General features: G+C 53.4%; 1 protein-coding gene across 1 annotated transcript; it reads right to left on the bottom strand.

Annotated features, from left to right (window-relative positions):
• Window positions 1–834: 834 nt before the first annotated feature.
• PHF24 (PHD finger protein 24) lies at window positions 835–11,478 on the bottom strand. Its single transcript, XM_056848843.1, has 7 exons — window positions 11,092–11,478; window positions 9,567–9,752; window positions 7,217–7,295; window positions 6,375–6,577; window positions 5,187–5,353; window positions 4,140–4,241; window positions 835–934 (listed from the first exon to the last, which is right to left on the bottom strand). Exons 1-7 carry the CDS (start codon window positions 11,476–11,478, stop codon window positions 835–837), a joined length of 1,224 nt encoding a protein of 407 aa, XP_056704821.1.
• Window positions 11,479–21,068: the final 9,590 nt, after the last annotated feature.

Raw genomic sequence — 21,068 nt, 5'->3', positions numbered from 1 at the left:
CACCTTCGGCCTGGTCCTTTTAACTGGCAATGCTGCCAGGGATTGAACCTGGGACCTTTTGCATGCCAAGCAGATGCTCTACCACTGAGCCACAGCCCCTCCTCTTGCCATGAACACATCAATGTGTAGGGACCCACTGCAGGGAGATGTAAGGATGCAACATCTTGTAATGCATAAAGTCAGTCTTCTTTTAACCAACTGGAAATCAGGACGTGGCCGGCTACGATGTCCGTCTTTGCTCCTCTTGTGGCCGACAACCAACCAGAACACAGATGCAACGCATGAGCATGAGCCAATTGGAAATCCAAGCGTTGTCACGGGGGTTCTCTTTGCTGCGCCAGATACTCCTCTCTTTCAGGCCAGCTGGAAACACGAACCCCCCTCAGGAGAAGGCTGAGGAGGAGGAGGAGCAGCAGCAGCAGCAGCAGCAGCGATTCCCTCTGAGCTCAGCCGAAGGCGGCCAAATGTAGGTGGGAAGTTGGAGTCCAGCCCCTTCACAGCCAGACAGGATGAAAAGGGCCAAGCTGAACGGGAAAGGGAGGCAGTCTGGATCTTGCTTGGTCTTGGCGCCAACCGGAAAGGACAACAGTGGTAAAAATGTGGGGTCCTGTCCCAGCCAAGCACGGCCTGGCCCCCATGTGTGTGTCTGCATGTACGGTGTGTGTGTGTGGGAGAAGCCAGGGGCTGATCCATCCAAGCCCCCTCCACGCACAGTCGGGGAGGCTGACTTCCCTTTGGCACCCTGCCCGTCAGGTGCTGCTCAGATAAACCAAGAGAATCTCAGTGTGGCTGCCGTTCCCCATCTGCCTTCTGCCCGGCTGCCAGGGGACCCTCTTAGGCCAATGGCTTGAGGTGGACAGCAGGACTGTTGGGCCGCGCAGCCAGGATGTAGATGGTGTTCTCTCTCAGGAAGATGGGCCAGTCGACAGTTCGGCTGTGGATAAGCGGGGTGGGGGGAGGAGAAGTCAGCAAGATGGAGCTGGGGGGAGCCAGCGCTGGGGGAACCCCAGCCCATGACCCCCCTAGTCTGGCCATACATGAGGGCCAGCGACTGGACCCCCACAGCAGCCCAATGTTTGTTTGTTTGTTTATGTATACCCCGGCATTCTCTCTAACGGGGACCCAAAGTGGCTTACATCATTCTCCTCTCCACCAATTTATCTTTACAACAACCCTGTGAGGTAGGCGATGCTGAGAGCATGTGACGGGCCCAAGATCACCCACCAAGCTTCCATGGTACAAGTGGGGATTCGAACCTGGGTCTCCCACACACTAGTCCAACACTCTTGGCCACACCACCACACTGGCTCTCAAAAGCACCCGACTGGGATGAGTAAGACCTGAAATGGCATCCTTTGTGGCGCCGTCGCCTCCCCCCACCCCCCGGCCACGGCCCCCGCCTGCAGCAGCAGCCTCCTCTTCAAGCCCCTCCCTAAGGTCTCTCCTGAGCCCACAGAGCCCGTTAACCCCCTGTGCTCGATCGAGGGTTGCCAACTCTGGGTTGGGAAATTTCTGGAGACTTGGAGGAACTGCCTGGGGAGTGAGGAGTCTGGGGAAGGGATAGGGTTGCCAACCTCCAGGTGGTGGCTGGAAATCTGCTATTACAACTGTCTCCACCTGGAGAAAATGGCTGCTTTGGCAATTGGACTCTATGGCCTTGAAGTCCCTCCCCTCCCCAAACCCTGCCCTCCTCAGGCTCCACCCCCAAAATCTCCAGGTATTTCCCAACCTGGAGCTGGCAACCCTAGGAAGGGAAAGCCCTCCGTGCGGCATAAGGCCATGGAGTTCACTCTCCAAAGCAACCATTTTCTCTGTTGGAATTGATCTCTGTCCTCTCTGGAGGATGGCAACCTGCCTGGGGGATGGCAACCTGACTTCGGACAATTGCCAACCATGCCCTGCCTCCTCTTTGGCACTGGCCGAAAGTCATCTTCCCAGCCAGCCTGGCTCAATCTATTTTCTCTGCCCCCTAACTTGTTGCGGGGGCCAGCCCTCCTTTTGGCAAGCACTTGGGAGCTATGAGAAGTGGGGGGGCAGTGTGGTGTAGTGGTTAAGAGCGGTGGTTTGGAGCAGTGGACTCTGCCCTGGAGAACCGGGTTTGATTCCCCACTCCTCCACATAGAATCCTAGAATCATAGAGTTGGAAGGGACCATCAGGGTCATCTAGTCCAACCCTTTGCACAATGCAGGAAATTCACAACTACCTCCCCGCACACCCTCAGTGACTCCTACTCCATGCCCAGAAAATAGCCAAGATGCCCTCCCTCTCATAATGAGCGGTGGAGGCTAATCTGGTGAACTGGATTTGTTTCCCCGCTCCTCCAGATGAAGCCGGCTGGGTGACCTTGGGCTAGTCACAGCTCTTTCTGCCTCACCTACCTCACAGGGTGTCTGATGAGGGGAGGGGAAGGGAAGGCGATTGTAAGCCGGTTTGATTCTGCCTTAAGTGGTAGAGAAAGTTGGCATATAAAAACCAACTCTTCTTCTTCTTCTTCTCCCTGGCTCTGATGCCAATCTGCTCCCGCTCTGACTGACAGCTAGCTGGCAGTCCTGGCGAGTGAGACAGTGATGGAAGCGGCAAGCAGATGGCGGCAGGAGGGTGGCTGTCTCGCTGGGATCTCGCCGTGCCCTCCTGCTGCCCCTCCCATATGCACAGGGGGGCTCAGTTCTTCTTCAGTTTCGCCCACCACTCCCCAGCCAAACCGGGTGCCATCTCCTACCCGGGGAATGCGCTCCTGGTTCATTTTACTGCCAATGGTTGCCGCGGCAACGTAGGAGTCTGATCTTAGCTCCTTAATGAGGCTGAGCGTGTTGGGAGCTGTTGACACATCCCTCCGACAGTTGGGGAGTCAGAACTGCTTCTGTGGAAACTGAGGCAGGCGTGGGCCACACAGGGGCCCGGGCTCTGGCAGCGAGTCACGTGTCGAGCCGAGAACAGAATCCAGACCTCCGGACCTCTCTCCCATGTGAAGGATCACGTGGTAAAGCCCTCTTGGGAACGGCCCCACGGCATATGGCAAATATTGCACAAGAGAAATCTCCCCCCCCCCAATATACCGCTCTCTGAACACAGAGAAGCAGTACATCAGGGGGAAAGTTACTACTAATACCTGTGTACATATAGGAAGCTGCCTTATCCTCAATCAGCCTCTTGGTCCATCAAGGTCAGTATTTGCCTGATCACACTGGCTGCGACTCTCCAGGGTCTCGGACAGAGAAAGATCTTTCACATCACCTACTGCCTGATCCTTTTAACTGGAGATGCCGGGGATTGAACCTGGGGACCTTCTGCCTGACAAGCAGATGCTCTGCCACTGAGCCACATCCCCTCCCCTTCTAATAAGTCTCTGGTGGTGTTCTAGGCTAGCACTTTCCTGACGCTCTAGACTTCTACATGGACAAATGGAGCACTGGCTGCAGAGCGCGCAAGGAATGCCCTTTTTGTACCATCCGGGCCTCCCCATTCCAAAAGATTCTACCTGCTTACTGTATTCTACCTGCTTACTTATTTTTAACTGTCTCCAAATACAGAGTGCTTTTCTCCAAGGCCAGATTAAATGCACTGCCATTGGGGGAGCCGGCAGGCAGATTTTCAGGGGTCCCCTTTTCTGAGCGACTTTGTAACTGTGGATCAGGGAGTTTGGACACTGTTTGGCATTTTTTTGCAGATTGTAAAAAGCATGATCTCGCCAGAGACAAATGGATCACAATACACATCCAGAGGTGGGGACCTGCCCTAAAGCGAGAGATAGTTGCAAAGCTATTGACTGATACCGATCCAAATGTAACCCTGGCCGTGGCAAAATCTATGCTTTTTAATGATACCTCCTTTTAACTGTACTGTTTAGATATTACATTTTTGTATGTTCGGTTATTTATGTATTATTGAATATACTGAATTTGTTTTGCTCTTGACCTGTTGGTCCACGAGCATAAAGAATGGAATAAAGGAAAGGACTTCTACATGCAGGTTGATTTATGTAAGGGAAATGTTTAGTTTGCCATGGCAGAATCACAACAGGTGCCCTCTAAACACAGGCATTCCACACTTGCGGACTGGCTCTGGGAGCAAAGGTGGGACCGGGCCAGGCTGCCCGTGGGGCTGAGCCGAGGCCCAGAGCCAGCTGCCCCCCGCTTACCTCGGCTCCTCCGACTCCGAGCTCAGCAGCATCTTCTCCTGGCTTTTGCTGCTGCCGCTGCTGGCAGGGCTGTTCTCCGACATGGGGCCCACGTGGCTGATGCTGGAAGGGAGCAAGAGGAACTCCAGGATTAGACCAGGCGGGGTGCCAGCGAGGGAGCCTCATGCCAAGTGGGCACGCACTCTCCAACAACTGTGTCCCAGCATCTCGGGCGGTATCATGAGGAATCCTTGTGAGGTGGCCTATCTCAGAGCATGCAGTGTAGAGGCCAGGATTGCCAACTCTGGGATGGAAATTCCTGACAAATGTGATTTGGGGGTGGAGTCTGGGGAAGGTGGGGTTTGGGGTGGGGAGGGACCACAGGGTCCACCCTCCAAAGCAACCATTTTCTCCAGGGGAACAGCTCCGTTGCAGGTTTGCCAATTCTGGGTTGGGAATTTTCTGCAGGTTCAGGGGTGAAGCCTGGGAAGGGGGGGTTAGGGAGGGGAGGGACTTCAGCGGGGTAAACATGAAGCTGCCTTATACTGAATCAGACCCTTGGTCCATCAAGGCCACTGTTGTCTACTCAGACCGGCAGCGGCTCTTCAGGGTCTCAGGCAGAGGTCTTTCACATCACCTACTTGCCTAGTCCCTTTAACTGGAGATGCCGGGGATTGAACCTGGGACCTTCTGCATGCCAAGCAGATGCTCTACCACTGAGTTACGGCCCTTCCCCTAATGGGTATAATGCCATAGAGTCCACCTTCCAAAGCGGCCATTTGCTTTATAATCCCAGGAGATCTCCAGGCTCCACCTGGACGTTGGCAACCATAGCTACTTGCTGCTGGCTGTGCCATGGTTTCTGGGCCTCTCTTCCAAAGGGAGACCCTTGTGAAGGTGCCCCCATCTCCCCACTGCTTGGAGAAGTTGGAGTGCAATCGTAAGCCAGCGTTCCAGAGCACACTCCGAACCTCTGGGGACTGTGGGGACCAGGAAGAGCCACCCCCCAGGCTGTGTGGGTCAGAGGGGCACTGGTCAAGCCGTCCGTGCCTCTGCTGGGACCCTCACCTGACGTTGCAGGAGGTGGCCTCCTTGTGCCGCTTGTGGAACCATGTGTGTTGGGTACGCCGGCAATCCGCCTCGCTGAGCAGCCCGTCCCCGTGCTGGTCCAAGGCCCGGAAGGCGGCTCGCGCCTGCTCTCGCTCCTTGCCCGTCAGCAGGCGGAGCAGCGAGTTCTGTGGAGGGAAGCAAGAGGCAGTCATGAAGGGCGGCTCTGGGCATGTGAAGAGTGTGTTTCGATCTGCATGGAGTCAGCGCCCCTCAGCAGCCGCAGCAGCCCGCCAGGAGGGTTCATCAGGAGCAGGGGCCTCTTGAGTTCGGCAAGGAAGCCCAATAGGGAACTCCTATCTGCTTCATAGAATCATAGAGTTGGAAGGGACCACCAGGGTCATCAAGTCCAACCCCCTGCACAATGCAGGAAATTTACAACTACCTCCCCCACCACACCCCCAGTGCCCAGAAGATGGCCAAGGTGCCCTCCCTCTCATGAACTGCCTAAGGTCATAGAATCAGTGCTGCTGTCAGATGGCCATCTAGCCTCTGCTTAAAAACCTCCAGGGAAAGAGAGCTCACCACCTCCCGAGGAAGCCTGTTCCACTGCGGAACCACTTTGACTGTCAGAGAGTTCTTCCTAATGTCTAGACTCTTTTTATTTAATTCCCTCTAAGGCAGCTCTTTGCTCCCCACCCTGGCATTGTAGCAGCAGTCCTTCGGGGCGAGGGGGCAGTGCCCCACCCATTCAGGCTGCCCCACACCCACCCTTCCCCTTCCCAATGGGGACCCAAGGTGGCTTCCATAATTCACCTCTCCATTTTACCCTCACAACAACCCTGAGAAGTAGGTTAGGCTGAGAGTGTGTCTGACAACCCCTGAGTCTCCGAGGTCCAAGTCTGACACTCTAACCACTAAACCACACTGACCCTCTTAAAAGCACTCTGCACATGCTCTCGTTTATGTTGTTACCAGGACTTCTGAAACATGTTACTTTCTGAAAGGAAAGGTCCCAGAGGTCCCAGAGGTCCCTCTCCTGCAAGCAGCACCCTCCATCGGGCTGGCACAGGGTGTGTGTGTCTGAGTGGAGAAATGTTCCTAGAAGTCACCTTCTGCGGGGCTGCAAGGAGGTAGGCTGGGGATGAACCCAGAATGGATCAGCTCCACACACCTCTGACTCCCCCGCCCAGCCCCACGGGGAGGTACCTGCGTGCGGGTTCTCTGGAGCAGCAGGATGGACTCGTGGGAGAGGAAATCTGCCCACTCGATGTGCCCCTTCTTCTCAGGGTCCAGCGCGGCAAACTGCAGGGTGTCCCGCTCTTCCTGCTCCTCGGTGTGGGGCTGAGCGCCCTCCCGCTGGCTGGCCAGGCGCTTGTAGCACAGGAAGTCCTCCAGGCTCAGCTGACTCTCTGTGGAGCCACCAGACGGGCAGTGCCAACAGTGTGTGTCTCTGTGTGTGGGGATGCCCAGCACCACCCAGCGCCAAGAGCGGCTAGAGCCCTGGGCTCCCCCCCAACCCTCAGGAGACTGGCCACAGGGCACAGGAGGGATTGGTCCAGTGGCCAGTTGGGCCCCACTCTGGCTTTTCCATTGTTGCTACCAGGGCTGTTCCTGGTTTTGGGGTCCCCGGGCAAACACACCTGCCTGTGCATCCTTCTTGCAAGCGCATGCTCATCGCCTGCCCCACCTCTCCCTCTGCCCCCTACACCACTGGCTGGTACAGACAACCGCAGCCACCAGGAGTACCACCACTGTCTACACCCCACGTGGCCTCCTCCAGTGCTGCTAAGCAGCAGGAAGCACTGCTTGCTGAGCAGTTCCCGCAAACAGATGGGGAAGGGCATGTGGATGGCTGACAGGGGAGGCATGCGTGTGGAAGTTAGTGGCAGGAGGCTCCTCCTCAGGGTATGCTGTTGCCAGACCCGGTTGGTACCCGCTCACTGACCCGCCTTTCGTTCGAGGACTGGGATGTGGTTTCGACCGGCCTCCTGCTCCTAGTGGAAGACCCTTGGTGGGTGACGGCAGGGCCTCCCTCGCCGGAGTCTTACCTGGGCTGACCTTGCTGTGATTGAAAGATTCTTCCAGAGCGCCCATCTCTTTCTCAGTGAGGAGAAGGTTGAGGTTGTCCTGGGGTTGGGGTAGCAAGAAGAAAAGGACCGGCATCATTCAGCCTCTTTAGGAAATGGAAAACCAAGCAAGGGTTGAAACTAACCCAGTTTTAAGAACGGTGGGGGGCCGTATTGCTTCCTTTGCAATTTGCAAAAGGACCCTGTTTCTCCCAACCCCTTAAACCAAACAGTATCCAACACTGGAAACGCTGTCAGAAGTTCAGAGAAGAACAAATATTTGCAAGGAAGTTGGAATCAGGTGAATTTGTCAGAGGGAGAGGAACAATTTCCTGATCAGCCTCCATATTCTGCTCAGCTGGTAGGGTTGCCAGGTCCCTCTTCGCCACCAGCAGGAGGTTTTTGGGGCGGAGCCTGAGGAGGGCAGGATTTGGGGAGGGGAGGGACTTCAATGCCATAGAGCCCAAAGCGGCCATTTTCTCCAGGGGAACTGATCTCTATCGGCTGGAGATCAGTTGTAATAGCAGGAGATCTCCAGCTAATACCTGGAGGTTAAAGCTAGAGAAAAATAGGCACTTGGTACTATGGGGAATTGAGGGAAAAAATAAGTACCAAACAAATACTTTAAATGCAAACACAAATTTAGTGCAAGTGATGAAAATGTGCAAATAATTAATTAATTAACAAACAACAGACACTGAACAAACAATAAGAATGATTAATATGTGGCTCCTGAGGAGTCTTCAACAACGTCTTCTTAGGTATTATTAAACAAGTCCCAAAGGCTTCATACGTGGTGGAATCAGTGGAGAAGACGGTGGGAATGATCGAGTCTGGTTGAAACGCAGTCCGGATTAACTTAACGTTTTCACCGCCACGCTGGCGGCTTCATCAGCACACTGTTCAATTATCGGGAGACAAAGCTCCTTAATACAGGGTTTTTAAAAATCTCAACAAAATCCTAGCAGTTCGAGGGCGCTTGTAAAGCTGCTCCGTTCAAAGTCGGATGATCATTCGATCATTCCCACCGTCTTCTCCACTGATTCCACCACGTATGAAGCCTTTGGGACTTGTTTAATAATACCTAAGAAGACGTTGTTGAAGACTCCTCAGAAGCCACATATTAATCATTCGTATTATTTGTTCAGTGTCTGTTGTTTGTTATTTAATTAATTATTTGCACATTCTCATCACTTGCACTAAATTTGTGTTTGCATTTAAAGTATTTGTTTGGTACTTATTTTTTCCCTCAATACCTGGAGGTTGGCAACCCTACCAGCTGGGAATGCCATGTGGAAATATTACTGGTCTTTCATTACACGTATTTGTATTACTTCCTTCTCCCAACGAGTGCCGGGTGGCTTGCAGGCCCTCTCTAGGCATGGCTGCCTCTCTGCTAGGCTTTCCTCAGACAATCCTGCTAGAAACGGCTTTTGTTTTCATAGTGGCAGCTGAGAGTTGCAGGACTCCGCATCCCCAGCCTGACTTGGGATTCCACATTCGCTCTGAAGAATGACAGAGACAGACACGCTGCAAGCCCTCCTGCGGTGGCTGTGAAGAGGGAACTCAGCAGAGTTGGTTCTCCTTCCTGCAGAGTATTTGCAGGAAGCCTTCCACGAGCAGGGACCCCCCCCCCACTCAATTCAGCCAGGGAGACAGACAAGAGAGGCCCCTGCTGCTGCTACAGAGGGCTGGTGGGTGAAGGGACCACTTTCTCGAGAGACACATCTGGAGGTCGGAAATCTTGGTCAAGTGGTGTCGCTAAACGTGGCCATGGGAAGGAGGAGACCCTTGTTTGCCATCACTGTGTGTGTGTGTGTGTGTGTGGGGGGGGGAGGGAAGTAGTTGTGAATTTCCTGCACGATGCTGAGGGTTGGACTAGGTGATCCTGTTGGTCCCGACGCTCTGATTCTATGATCTTCTGGTCTTCATTGCACCAGCCTCCCTGTCGTCCTAAGTTAACCCGGGAGAGCTTTCCCCCTCCATAGCCCTCTCTGGCCCTCTTTGCAGTGACTTCCAAAGGAGCAGGACAAAATCAATTCATGCACGTATTTAAATGGAATACGTTAAATGGGCTTCCTGCTTCTTGGGACAATGGTCCAAAATAAAAATAGCTGCTCATGGCATGATGCGCTGGGTCAAGCATATTTGGCAAGTTCCACCTCCCCTGCAGCCCTCGCCTTGTGCTGTTGCCATAAAAGGGCCCTTGGCCTCGATTGTGAAAACACCCACCCTGGGCAATGCCACCCTTTTGCCCAGGAGAGGCTGAGCTGCCCCACTGTTCCTCCAGAGGGCACGCTGCTGCCCCACCTGCCCTGTCCCCATGTCTCACACAGCGGTAGCAGCTCCAGCCAATCTCGGTGTGGGCGGCCTCAATGAGCTCGCCGGCTTTGTCTTGGGTCAGGAAGCCCATTTGGCGCAGGCAGCCATCATGGTAGACCCGCGGGCACACGCGACACGGGAAGAGGCTCTCAGCTGTCCACACCTCGCAGACGTCGCACATCTCATCGTTGGTCACCTGCAAGAGACGGGAATGGGGAGGGCGGTTCAGGCAGGCAAGGAATGACAGCCCCAACTTTACCACCCGAGCCCCTCCTCGAAGGCACAAGGCAGGCTGGAAAATTTCCCTGCAGAGGTTTCCCTCCTGTTAGGCAATCATGAGTGCCTGTGGAGGACAAACCACGATCCTGCTGTTGAAGCAACATCTGGAAAGAGACCCTGGCTTGGGGGGGGGGGGAGCTCTGCTGATCTATCCACTCCTTCAAGATCAAGAGGTCCTGAATCAGATTCCCAAAGTAGAGATGAAAAGTCTTGCTTATGCCCCAAGTCTAATTACTGGCAGCACAACTCACAAGACACATCTTTTCAACCTATGGTTTAGGTCTGTCTGCTTATTTGGTCTCTTTGGGAGGAAGTAATTACTCAAATCAATTTTCTATTAGAATATTCATTGATCTTTGAGGATGCTTCTGAACTATTTGCCTGTCTCCTGGAGGCTAACGAATGGTCAACAAAAATGGATGCCCCCCCATGCCATTACTGTTGGTAAAAGACTTACATTACAACACTGAAGAGGTAAATACCCATAACCCAACGGATCGAGGACCTTACTACCTTGTCAACATTTACACATACAGCACATAGATGACAATTGCACATGGACATATTTTTACACACCTGGAAACCTTTTATTGAGGCTTATCTGTAGACTTGCCACCACTATTGTTATATTTTGTTATATTTTTATTTCCTTTCAGTTTGGGAGGATAAAAATAAAATAAACAATTAAATTAAAAGTGCCATTCCTGGGAAGCAGAGCCAGCAAGAAGAAGAGTTGATTTTTATATGTTGACTTTCTCTACTACTTAAGGGAGAATCAAACCGGCTTACAATCACCTTCCCTTCCTCTCCCCACAACAGACACCCTGTGAGGTAGGTGGGGCTGAGAGAGTTCGGAGAGAACTGTGACTGGCCCAAGGTTGCCCATCAGGCTTCGTGCCTAGGAGCAGGGAAACAAATGAGAGGGAGGGCATCTTGGCCAGCTTCTGGTCACTAGGGGTGTGGAGGCGAGAGGTAGTTGTGAATTTCCTGCATTGTGCAGGGGGTTGGACTTGATGGCCCTGGTGGTCCCTTCCAACTCTATGATTCTATGATTCTAAATCCAGTTCACCAGATTAGCCTCTGCCGCTCACATGGAGGAGTGGGGAATCAAACCCGGTTTTCCAGATCTGAGTCCACCGCACCAAACCACCGTTCTTAACCACTACACCATGCTGGCTCCCCGCCCCCATCTGGGTACCCTGCCTGCTTGCCTGCCCCCTCCCTCTTCTGGGGGAACCCCCCCCCCCAAGGCCCACCTGCTCCTGCTGTTCCAAGCTGATCTCGATGGGTTCGTCGTCCTGCTTCCCTGGAGTGGGGCGGGCAAAGGCTGGCAGCGTGAAGCAGCTGGCGCGGTGGAAGTCCTCGGGCTCCACACCGCGCCCATCCCGCAAGCGCTCCCAGGCCGCTCTGTGGGCCCTGCTGTCCTCCTGCCGGGTGGGGCCTGCCGAAGACCCCCCTTCACCCTCCTCCTCTCGCAGCTCTTGCACCGTGTCCTCCAGGGTCCCCCGCCGGCTGCTCACTGCGACTTCGGACTTGCGCTTGGCAGCAGGCCGTTCACGCAGCCCGTCCTTGAAGGCGGAGACCGCCAGGCTGACCTTCTGCACCTGCTCCACCGTCTGGCGCTTGGACATCAGCACCCCCATGGCTGTGGGGAAGGAGAAGGGAGAAGTGGGGTTGACAAGCACAGGCCAGAGGAGTCCTGGCCATGCAGCCAACTCTAGGGAGGTGGAAGGACCAGCACTGCTGAGGTCCCCAGCCCTCCCCCCCCACTGGACAGCTTGTCCACTCCCCCCAAGCATGACAGCCTGCCAAAGAAGCCTTTGCAACCTTTCATGGGCCTTTGGGGTAGGGTTGCCAAGTGCCCGGTGGTGGCGGGTAAAATTCCGCCAATCCACAGGGCTGCCTACCGACCAGCTGAGGGCCGGCGGGCAATGCGTTCATGCGCACCCGCGTGACGCGCCTATGTCACTTTCGGGTTTACCTGGAAGCAACGTGGACTCTCTAGCAACCTCCGCAGAAACTCTATGGAAACCATCTGGAAACTCTATGAAAACTCTATGGAACTTTTTAGGAGCGTTGCTGCGGCGCTCAACACACACGTGCGCCTGGTGCAATGCGGCGTTTGTCCCGTGTGACATGCCTACGTCACTTCCTGGTTTACCTGGAAGCAACGTGGACACGTTAGCAATCTCTGCCGAAACTATTGCTAACGCTCCCACGTCGCTTCCGGGTAAGCCAGTAAGTGACGTAGGCATGTTACGCGGGACACACGCTGCGTTGCATCAGGCGCACGTGTGTGTTGTGCGCCGCAGCAACGCTCCTAAAAAGTTCCCGCCAATGGAGCTATGGGACCTGGTAAGCCTACTTTGGGGGCAAGCTCCCATTTCCTGCTGGGCACTGGAGGGGGCACAGGGCAACTTGTCAGTATTCTTTGCCAGGGACAACAGGGTTTCAGGGAGCACAACCATATCTCAAAAAGGACATTTCAAAGCAGGAAAAAAAAATCTAGAAGAGGGCAACCAAGATGAGGAAAGGCTGGAGAGTCTGAGACTTTTCAGTTAAAAAAGAGAAGATCAAAAGGGGAACATGATAGAGGTTTATAAAATTATGCACGGGCTAGAAAGAACGGAATGAATTTTTTCTCCGTCTCCCAAAATACTAGAATCTGAGGGCATCCAATGAAACTGATGGGCAGTTGATTTAGGACAGACGAAAGGAAATACAATGATATACAACAGGCAGCTGTAGTAGGCAATGAGGAGGAGAGGTTGGGGATGACCAAGCAAAGGGGTTTCGATTTAGAATTAGGGATATGGTCTGGGTACACCTCGTTACTTTGAATCCACACATATCCCTGAGACCTCATGAATTGCATCCTAGGGTGTAGAATTTCCCAACCCAGAGTTGGCAATCCTATAAAGGTAAAGGTCCCCTGTGCAAGCACCGGGTCATTCATGGGGTGACGTCACATCCCGACGTTTCCTAGGCAGACTTTGTTTACGGGGTGGTTTGCCAGTGCCTCCCCCAGTTGTCTTCCCTTTACCCCCAGCAAGCTGGGTCCTCATTTGACTGACCTTGGAAGGCTGAGTCCACCTTGAGCCGGCTACCTGAAACCAACTTCCATTGGGATTGAACTCAGGTTGTAAGCAGAGCTTGGACTGCAGTACTGCAGCTGACTACTCTGTGCCACGGGGCTCCTAAAACTACTGGTTATTTCAGTGCAGTTTTAAATGTCTTTTATATTTATTGAATTGTGTTGTTTAGTTGTTACCTGCCTTCGATCCTATCCTGTCAAAGAGAAAGGCAGGCTCATTAACCTTTTAAGCGAATAAATAAAATCTGGCCAGCCACTGGGGAAACAGGATGTGGGCCTAGATGGATCCTGTAGCGCTCTTCCTGCCTCCTTGCCCACGTGTGTGTGCGTGTGTAAAGTACCGTCAAGTCACAGCTGACTTATGGCGACCCCGTAGGGTTTTCAAGGCAAGAGACGTTCAGAGGTGGTTGGCCTTTGCCTGCCTCTGCATAGCGACCCTGGACTCCCTTGGGGGTCTCCCATCCAAATACTAACCAGGGCCAGCCCCACTTAGCTTCTGCAATCCGACAAGATCGAGCTAGCCTGGGCCATTAACCCCTTCTTCCCTGAGCTGGGGCTCTGATTTGAATCAGCCCTCCCCTCCACCCTTTTAATCTGCCCTTCACCCTTGCTTTGGCTTCCTGTCCCCCCCCCCCAGCTCACCCCCCTAGCTCTTTCCTGCCTTCTCCAGCAGCCTCCCACCTACCTCCCTTTTAAAGATTCCCGCACAGCTCATTCCTGTTGCAGCTGCATGTCAAATCGATCTGGTCTCGGCTTGCCAGGAAGCAGCAGGCTGATTAGAAATGGATGTCACTCTGCCGCCAAGAGGGGAGCCGGGTCTGCAAAGATCCCCAGCGCCTTTTATTACACTTGAGCGTGTGTGCATCTTCTCTATCTCCTGTGTCAACACGATCCTTGTCGACCCCTTTCCCCCTGCGCACACGTGCAGGCAGGCTTACACCGGACCCAATTACTAGTCAGCCCCATTTGTCACTGGTCTGATGCGCACGCTGAAAGTTCCCTCGGATGCTGTGCAGTAATCCAGACAGCTTGCACATGCCGCCCCTCCCCCGCTTGGCATTCCAGGCACCAATTCTGTCCTCCTTTGCGAGCACGGTTGCATTTGGGTGTTATTGATTCTGTCTCCTGTTGCCAGGGAAACCCAGGAGCCCACCCCCGGGATTTGGCAGGTGAACCATTTGCAAGCGCTCATCTCTGCTAAAAAGTGTACCACCAACCCCCCATTTGTTGTTATTATTGGGAGTTGATGCCCGTTATTGATCGCTGGCAGTGAAAGTCTTGCCTGATGCGGCAATGCTGCTCTGTCTGCTGGTTTTTCCACCTGTCTGAAACAGAACAGTTTTCCAAAGGTGGCAAATGCTTGACTGCAAACATCATGGCGATGGACAACAGCAATTGCGAGCGCCAAAGAAACCACACAACTGTGTTTGGGGATCCTTCATCTCGGAATCTGCAGTGGTGGTCCTGAAAGTTGCCAGATGTTCTTTAAACATCCTTCATGCTGTTTTGGAGCCCTGAATTCCCACACACAGGGAGCTGCCTTGTACTGAATCAGCCCCTTGGTCCATCAAGGTCAGTATTGCCTACTCAGACTGGCAGCGGCTCTCCAGGGTCTCAGGCAGAGAAAGGTCTTTCATGTCACCTCCTGCCTGGTCCTTTTTAACTGGAGATGCCAGGGATTGAACCTGGGATCTTGTGCATGACAAGCAGAGGCTCTGCCACAGAGCCAAAGACCCCTGTTTTCTTATTGTACCTACTGAAGCCCTGAAAAAGGGAATGGAGTGGCCAGCTGCCCTCCTGGATGGGCCTTCTGAGTGACTGGGAGCAGCCACTGTGGAATGGGCTTGCCACACTGAAGATGATCCACCCAGAATAAGAGGAAGTGCAAATGACGGAGATAAAGAGTGGGACAGGCAAGGAAGCAATATTGGGCCTGGCCACCCCCAGCTTTTCCAGGGCTCTTCCTCTGGCTGCTCCTTTGACTTATTGTATCAGTTTCTACATTATGATTTTGTTAAATAACTTCTGGATAACTGCATAGCTGTGGATGACTCAACAGAGGCTTGTGGAAGTCGCCCCCTGCCCACACTGCAAAGCAGATCTGGAGGTGGCACATGGCCAGCCATAAGAACATAAGAAAGGCCCTGCTGGATCAGACCCAGGCCCCATCAAGTCCAGCAGTCTGTTCACACACAGTGGCCAACCAGGTGCCTCTAAGAAGCCCACAAACAAGACGACTGCAGCAGCATTTATCCTGCCTGTGTTCCACAGCACCTCATGCAATGGGCAAGCTCCTCTGACCCTGGAGAGCATAGGTACAAGGACATAAGAAAGGCCCTGCAGGATCAGAGCAGGGCCCATCAAGTCCAGCAGTCTGTTCACACTGTGGCCAACCAGGTGCCTCTAGGAAGCCCCCAAACAAGACGACTGCAGCAGCACTGCCCTGCCTGTGCCCCCTCCCCCAGCCTCATAGGCAGCTTGGTCCAGTTCTGATGGAAACGGGAGGAAGAGTGGCTCCCCATCTCCTGCAGGGATTCTGTGCCAAGACCCAACCTCTCCTCCGGGGCTCTGCCTGGTCTCACTGAAAGCAACAGCCTCTATGTGAGTGGAGCTCTACCTGGGATCTGAAGCTGGTACCTGAAAGTCAGAGCAAAGCAGAGAAGGGAAGCAGAGAAGGGAAGCCACTGCTGTGAGGAACAGGCCGATGCAGCAGTGAGAAAAGCAGGGAGGAACGCAAGGACAGAATGAGCTGAAAGGAGAGGCTGGCAGAGGCAAGAGAACTGGGGCGCTGCCTTTAAGCTGCGTGGCGGCTTTGCGCGGATGGCAGCGGTGACTGTTTGAAGTCCGGAGGAGGGGGGGTGCTTTCGCGTCATCAGCATTACATTTAACCAAGTGTGACGTGCAGCCACCGGAAAACGCAGTCTCCTCGTCTTTTCTCCTGGGTCACCTGTGGCAGGTGCTTGCTGAGTCTTATCGTCCCATAGAGCCCCACAGAAAAAGCTTATTAATCCCCCTCACGGTTTCCTATCCTTCATCTAGATCCAGCCAGGTCGTTGTGGGTGTCAGAGATGCAGGCGAGGCTCCCCGTCCCACACAAGTGGCGTCGGTCAGCTTCAGCCGCCTCTGTTATCCTGGGGCCACGAAGTCGAGGCCGAACTCTGTTTATGTTCTTTTTCCAAAAAGCGAAGCCCAGGCCCCTGAGTGTGGGCCTGTGACCTCACAAAGCCAGATGGTTCTGAGTCAACTCCAAATGCCCACGAGATGGACAGCCTGGTTTCATACAGACTCCAGCTCTCCTTTCCTCCTGCTGAGGAGGTCGCCTCCTCCCCCAGCCTCATAGGCAGCTCGGCCGGGTTCTGATGGAAACGGGAAGAAGAGCGGCTCCCCATCTCCTGCAGGGATTCTGTGACAAGACCCAACCCCCCCTCCAGGGCTCTGCCTGGTCTCACCGTAGGGTTGCCAACCTCCAGGTACTAACAAAAGCAGCACTAATAACTAAATGGAAAATTATAGAAGCACAGGTTAAGTATAATATGAAAATTCTATTGTACAAAAGCGACATATGTTAACAATAAATCACAGAACTCATGAACGTCTCAGAATGCAAACGATAATGCAAATCCCAGGCTCCACATACAGTACATGCCTGTAGACGTTCATGAGTTCTGTGATTTATTGTTAACATATGTAGCTTTTGTACAATAGAATTTTCATATTATACTTAACTGGTGTTTCTATAATTTTCCACTTAGTTATTAGTGCTGCCTTTGTTTGTAACATTTGTACTTCGGCATGAGTCCTTTCTTTGGTTAACCTCCAGGTACTAGCTGGAGATCTCCTGCTATTACAACTGATCTCCAGCCTAAAGAGATCAGTTCCCCTGGAGAAAATGGCCGCTTTGGCCATTGGACTCTATGGCATTGAAGTCCCTCCCCTCCCAAAACACTGCCCTCCTCAGGCTCTGCCCCAAAAACCTCCTGCCGGTGGCAAAGAGGGACCTGGCAACCCAATTTTACTGAAAGCACACCTGTACATAAGTGGAGATCTACCTGTAGGGTTGCCAGCTCTGGGTTGGGAAACACCTGGAGATTTTGGAAGTGGACCCTTAGCAGGCAGGATTTGGGGAGGGGAGGGACTTCCAAGGGGTATAATACCATAGACTTCACTTCCAAAGAGGCCATTTTCTCCAGGGGAACTGACCTCTGTTGCCTGGAGATCAGTTGTAGTAGCGGGAGACCTCCAGCCATCACCTGGAGGATGGGAAACCTATCTACCTGGGATGTGAAGCTGGTAACTGAAAGGTGGAGCAAAGCAGAGAAGTGAAGCAGAGCTCAGGTCAAAACATTTGCAGGGCCCAGCGCTGCAAACAACCTCAAAGTTAGGGATGCCAACTGTGGGCTGGGAAATTCCTGGGGATTTGGGGGTGGAGCTTGAGGAGGGTGTGGTTTGGGGAAGATGTAACACCATGCAGCCTACCCTCCAAATCAGCCATTTTCTCCAGGGGAACTGATCCCTGTCATCTGGAGGCCAGTTCCAATTCCAGGAGATCTCCAGGCCCCACCAGGAGGGTGGCAACCCTATGTGACAAAGATGAACGGATTAAGAAATGGTCTTCTTGGGACAGACAAACCAATAAAGTGGGCTGAGGTGGGGGGCCCACCCTAGGGCTCTCTTGTGTTGACGGGGGTGGGTGGGGGTGGGCAGTGGATGGGCGGAATGTGGCAGCTGCGTGCTCAAGGGCCTGCAGGATCGGTGCTGCAGCGGAAGCCATGTGCTGCAGAAAACATCTCCCTGTCTGCTGTGGCCCTGGGTGAGCTCATCGGGTAGATCAACCCCCAGATGCCATTAGCCTGACCCAGGGGATAAGAACTTCAGAAGAGCCCTGCTGGGTCAGACCAGTGAGGGTCCATCTAGTCCAGCATCCTGCCTCACACCGTGGCCATCTGGTTGTCCTGGAGGGCCAAACAGGGTCGAGGAGCCGAGGCCTTCCCCTGATGTTGTCTCCTGGCACTGGGATTGAGAGGTTTTCTGCCTCTGAACGTGGAGGGGATGACAACAGCCTGGGAGCCCTGCGTGTGGGGAGGAGGCGGGGGCCCAGGACAGCCAGGCCTCTCCAGAAAGGGGGAGAGGACGAAGAGACTCAGCAGGGCAAAGGTGTGGTCCTGGCGGCCACTTCTTCCTGGGCTGGGCTTGTGCTCTTGTGCTAGTTAGGAGGGGCAGGGACGGGCGCTCCGGGGCTGGCCCCAGATAGCTGGTTGCCCCAGACAGTCGACCTGCATGATCTGAGTGTACCTCCCTGCAAACTCTGAGACACTGGGTGGGGGGGAGTCCCAGTATTGCTGAACGCTTCCTTCCCCTGGGGACCTCATGGGCCCCTTGGGCTGTGGGGGTGTGAATGAGGGTGAGCGGGCAGGCTGATGATACAGTGGCCTCTGGTATTTTCTGTGCTGCTTCATCAGATCCAGCTGGGCCCTGTCCTCCACAGCAAATGAAAGAATGGCATCTATCTAGTCTTTTCCCTGAAGCCAGGCAGGGGCAGAGAGGCCCCCTCTTTCTTCGCTTTCTTCCCTTCCCTTCCCCTCCCATGGTGGTGAATGCCACAGCAGTGCTAGGTGCCAGGCTTACAGCCATGCCTAGCCAAATGGGCAGGGAGCCTGCCAGGGAATGCCTTTTTCTCCCCTTTGCCTTCTCTAGCACCTTGGATGCCATTTCGACAGGGCCGGGGGCTCCCTGGGGGCTCCCTTTCCCAGGGCGTGCTGAGCGTGGAACTTTGGATTCTGCCCAAACGGCATCTGATGCACAGGCGTAAGTGGGGGGTGGGGAGAGTCTCTGCTTGCCCGCCTGCCCGACGGCTGCCTTGCTGCTGAAAGCAGGGCGCTGCTGCCACCGCCTCCACCCACGGCACAGTCAGTGTAGCAGTGGGGAGTGGGGGGCTTTGTTTGCCGTTGAAAACAATGGAAATGGAACCAAATGTCACAACGGATTTAGCCAACACAAACAAGGCTTTTGCGTTTCAAAGGAAAACAACATTAGTGTGCTCATTCCTCCTGGGTGGGCATTCCGCAAGCCGATGGTCGCAGAACTGCCGCAGGACCCTTGGGGGTCTGCTCCAAAACCAAAAGGGATTTCAGAAGCGGCACAGGCTCCCCTTTGCCCACCTGCCCTCGTGCAGCCTGCAGGCCGGCTCAGACCCAGGCGGCTTCCTGGGAGCAGAGGTCCTTCCCTGCTGAAGGAGAGGCTTTTTGTCTGCTAATGGAATGCAGGGAGAGCCGGAAGCTGCCTCATCTGAGTCAGACCCTGGATGCATCCAGCCTGTTCTTGTCTCTGCCGCTGCCGGAGGGAGGCTCTCTGGAAGAGTGCTCTCCCAGCGCTACAAACTGCCACACTTTTAATGTTTGTCCTGGGAGAGGAACCTGGGGCAGACGCACGCCACACACCTGCTCTTCCCTCTGCTGCCGAGGCGCACTGGAATCCTGCAGGAGATGTTCAGGCACAACAACAAATACCCCAGAGAGGATTTTACAAGGCAGATTTAAGAAGCTCCCAACAACAGAATGGGTGTGCCCCTGTAAGTCGGGGAAACTGGAGTCTATACAGCATGTTTTCTCAGGTGCTCCTTCTACGAGGAAGCGCGTTGTAAGTTAATCATTCCCCTGCTCAGCCCAATCGCAGTCAGCTCAGATGAAGGGAGAATTAAGAGTCTCCTCTGGGAAGGGAATGCCCAGATGGCAAAACAGGTAGCCAAATTTTGTGCAATTGCATATAAAGTTCGATGCCTAATGTTGGGCAATTGCAATTAGATTAAATCACAAATTGGTCAATTTTAGTCTATCATAAATTATTTGGAAATTTTAATTGGTAATGTTTTGGGTTGAACTGATATAATTTTTTTACCTTTTGTATAAACGGAACATGTGTTTTACTGGCTTATGCTGTTATCAATAAATCTGAATCTGAATCTGAGAGGAAGAGATGTGTGCACATGCTCCTGAGGGAAGACAGACTAACCAGAGCTAGAGTTTTATGGCTATCATGGACCACCACATAAAGTTGCCAACTTCCAAGGGGTGGTGGTGGCTGGAGATCTCTTGGAATTACAACGGGTGTCCATATGAAAGAGATAATTTTTCCCTGGGGAAAATGGCCACTTTAGAGGGAGGACTTTATGGCATTATATCTCACTAATGTCCCTCCTCAAACACCACCCTCCCCAGGAGCCACCTCGAAATCTGCAGGTATTTCCCAACCAGGACTTGGCAAACTTAACCACCCAAAAGACCAATAAGTGGGTTCTAGATCAAATTAAACCTGAAATCTCCCTAGAAGCAAAAATGACCAAACTGAGGCTATCGTACTTTGGTCACATTATAAGAAGACGAGACTCACTGGAAAGACATAAGAACATAAAAAAGGCCATATTGGTTCAGACCAAGGTTCATCAAGTCCAGCAGTCTGTTCACCCAGTGGCCAACCAGGTGCCTCTAGGAAGCCCACATAGAATAATAGAATCATAGAGTTGGAAGGGATCACCAGGGTCATCTAGTCCAACCCCCCTTCACAATGCAGGAAATTTACAACTACCTCCCCGCCACACCCCCAGTGACCCCTACTCCATGCCCAGAAGATGGCTAAGATGCCCTCCCTCTCATCATCTGCTTAAGGTCATAGAAACATGACGACTGCAGCAACATTGTCCTGCCTGTGTTCCACAGCACCAAATATAATAGGCACGCTCCTCTGATCCTGGAGAGAATAGGTATGCATCATGACTAGTAGCCATTTTGACTAGTAGCCATGAATAACCCTCTCCTCCATGAACAATAATGTCAGGAAAAGGTTGAAGGCAGCAGGAAAAGAGGAAAACGCAACATGAGGTGGATTCACTCTACAAAGGAGGCCCTCAGTTTGCAAGTAAAGAAAGGCTGTTCATGAGAGGATGTTTTGGAGGTCATTAATTCATAGGGTCGCCGTGGGTCAGAAGCGACTTGACAACACCTAACACACACTCACACAGACGGGCCTCGGCCCCAACTGGAACTAAGCCCAGCCCGGCTCACAAGTGGACAGAAGACAGCTTCTCCCCCTGCTCACCCTCCTTGCCATCTTGTGAGCTGCCACACCTGAACCCAGCGTTAGCAA

The sequence above is a fragment of the Euleptes europaea genome, chromosome 4, assembly GCF_029931775.1.
Source record: "Euleptes europaea isolate rEulEur1 chromosome 4, rEulEur1.hap1, whole genome shotgun sequence".
Lineage (NCBI taxonomy): Eukaryota > Metazoa > Chordata > Lepidosauria > Squamata > Sphaerodactylidae > Euleptes > Euleptes europaea.
The sequence above is the reverse complement of the archived record's forward strand: the minus strand, read 5'-3'. Positions and strand labels throughout refer to the sequence as shown.

Bases quoted from the DNA above. Each gene is read 5' to 3' on its own strand.
- PHF24 (XM_056848843.1), bottom strand. From the start codon at position 11,478: ATGGGGGTGCTGATGTCCAAGCGCCAGACGGTGGAGCAGGTGCAGAAG. The intron at 6,578-7,216 runs GTAAGACTCCGG...GTGGCTCCACAG, and splicing joins TCACAGCAAGGTCAGCCCAG to AGAGTCAGCTGAGCCTGGAG. The intron at 5,354-6,374 runs GTACCTCCCCGT...TTCCCTCCACAG, and splicing joins TCCAGAGAACCCGCACGCAG to AACTCGCTGCTCCGCCTGCT.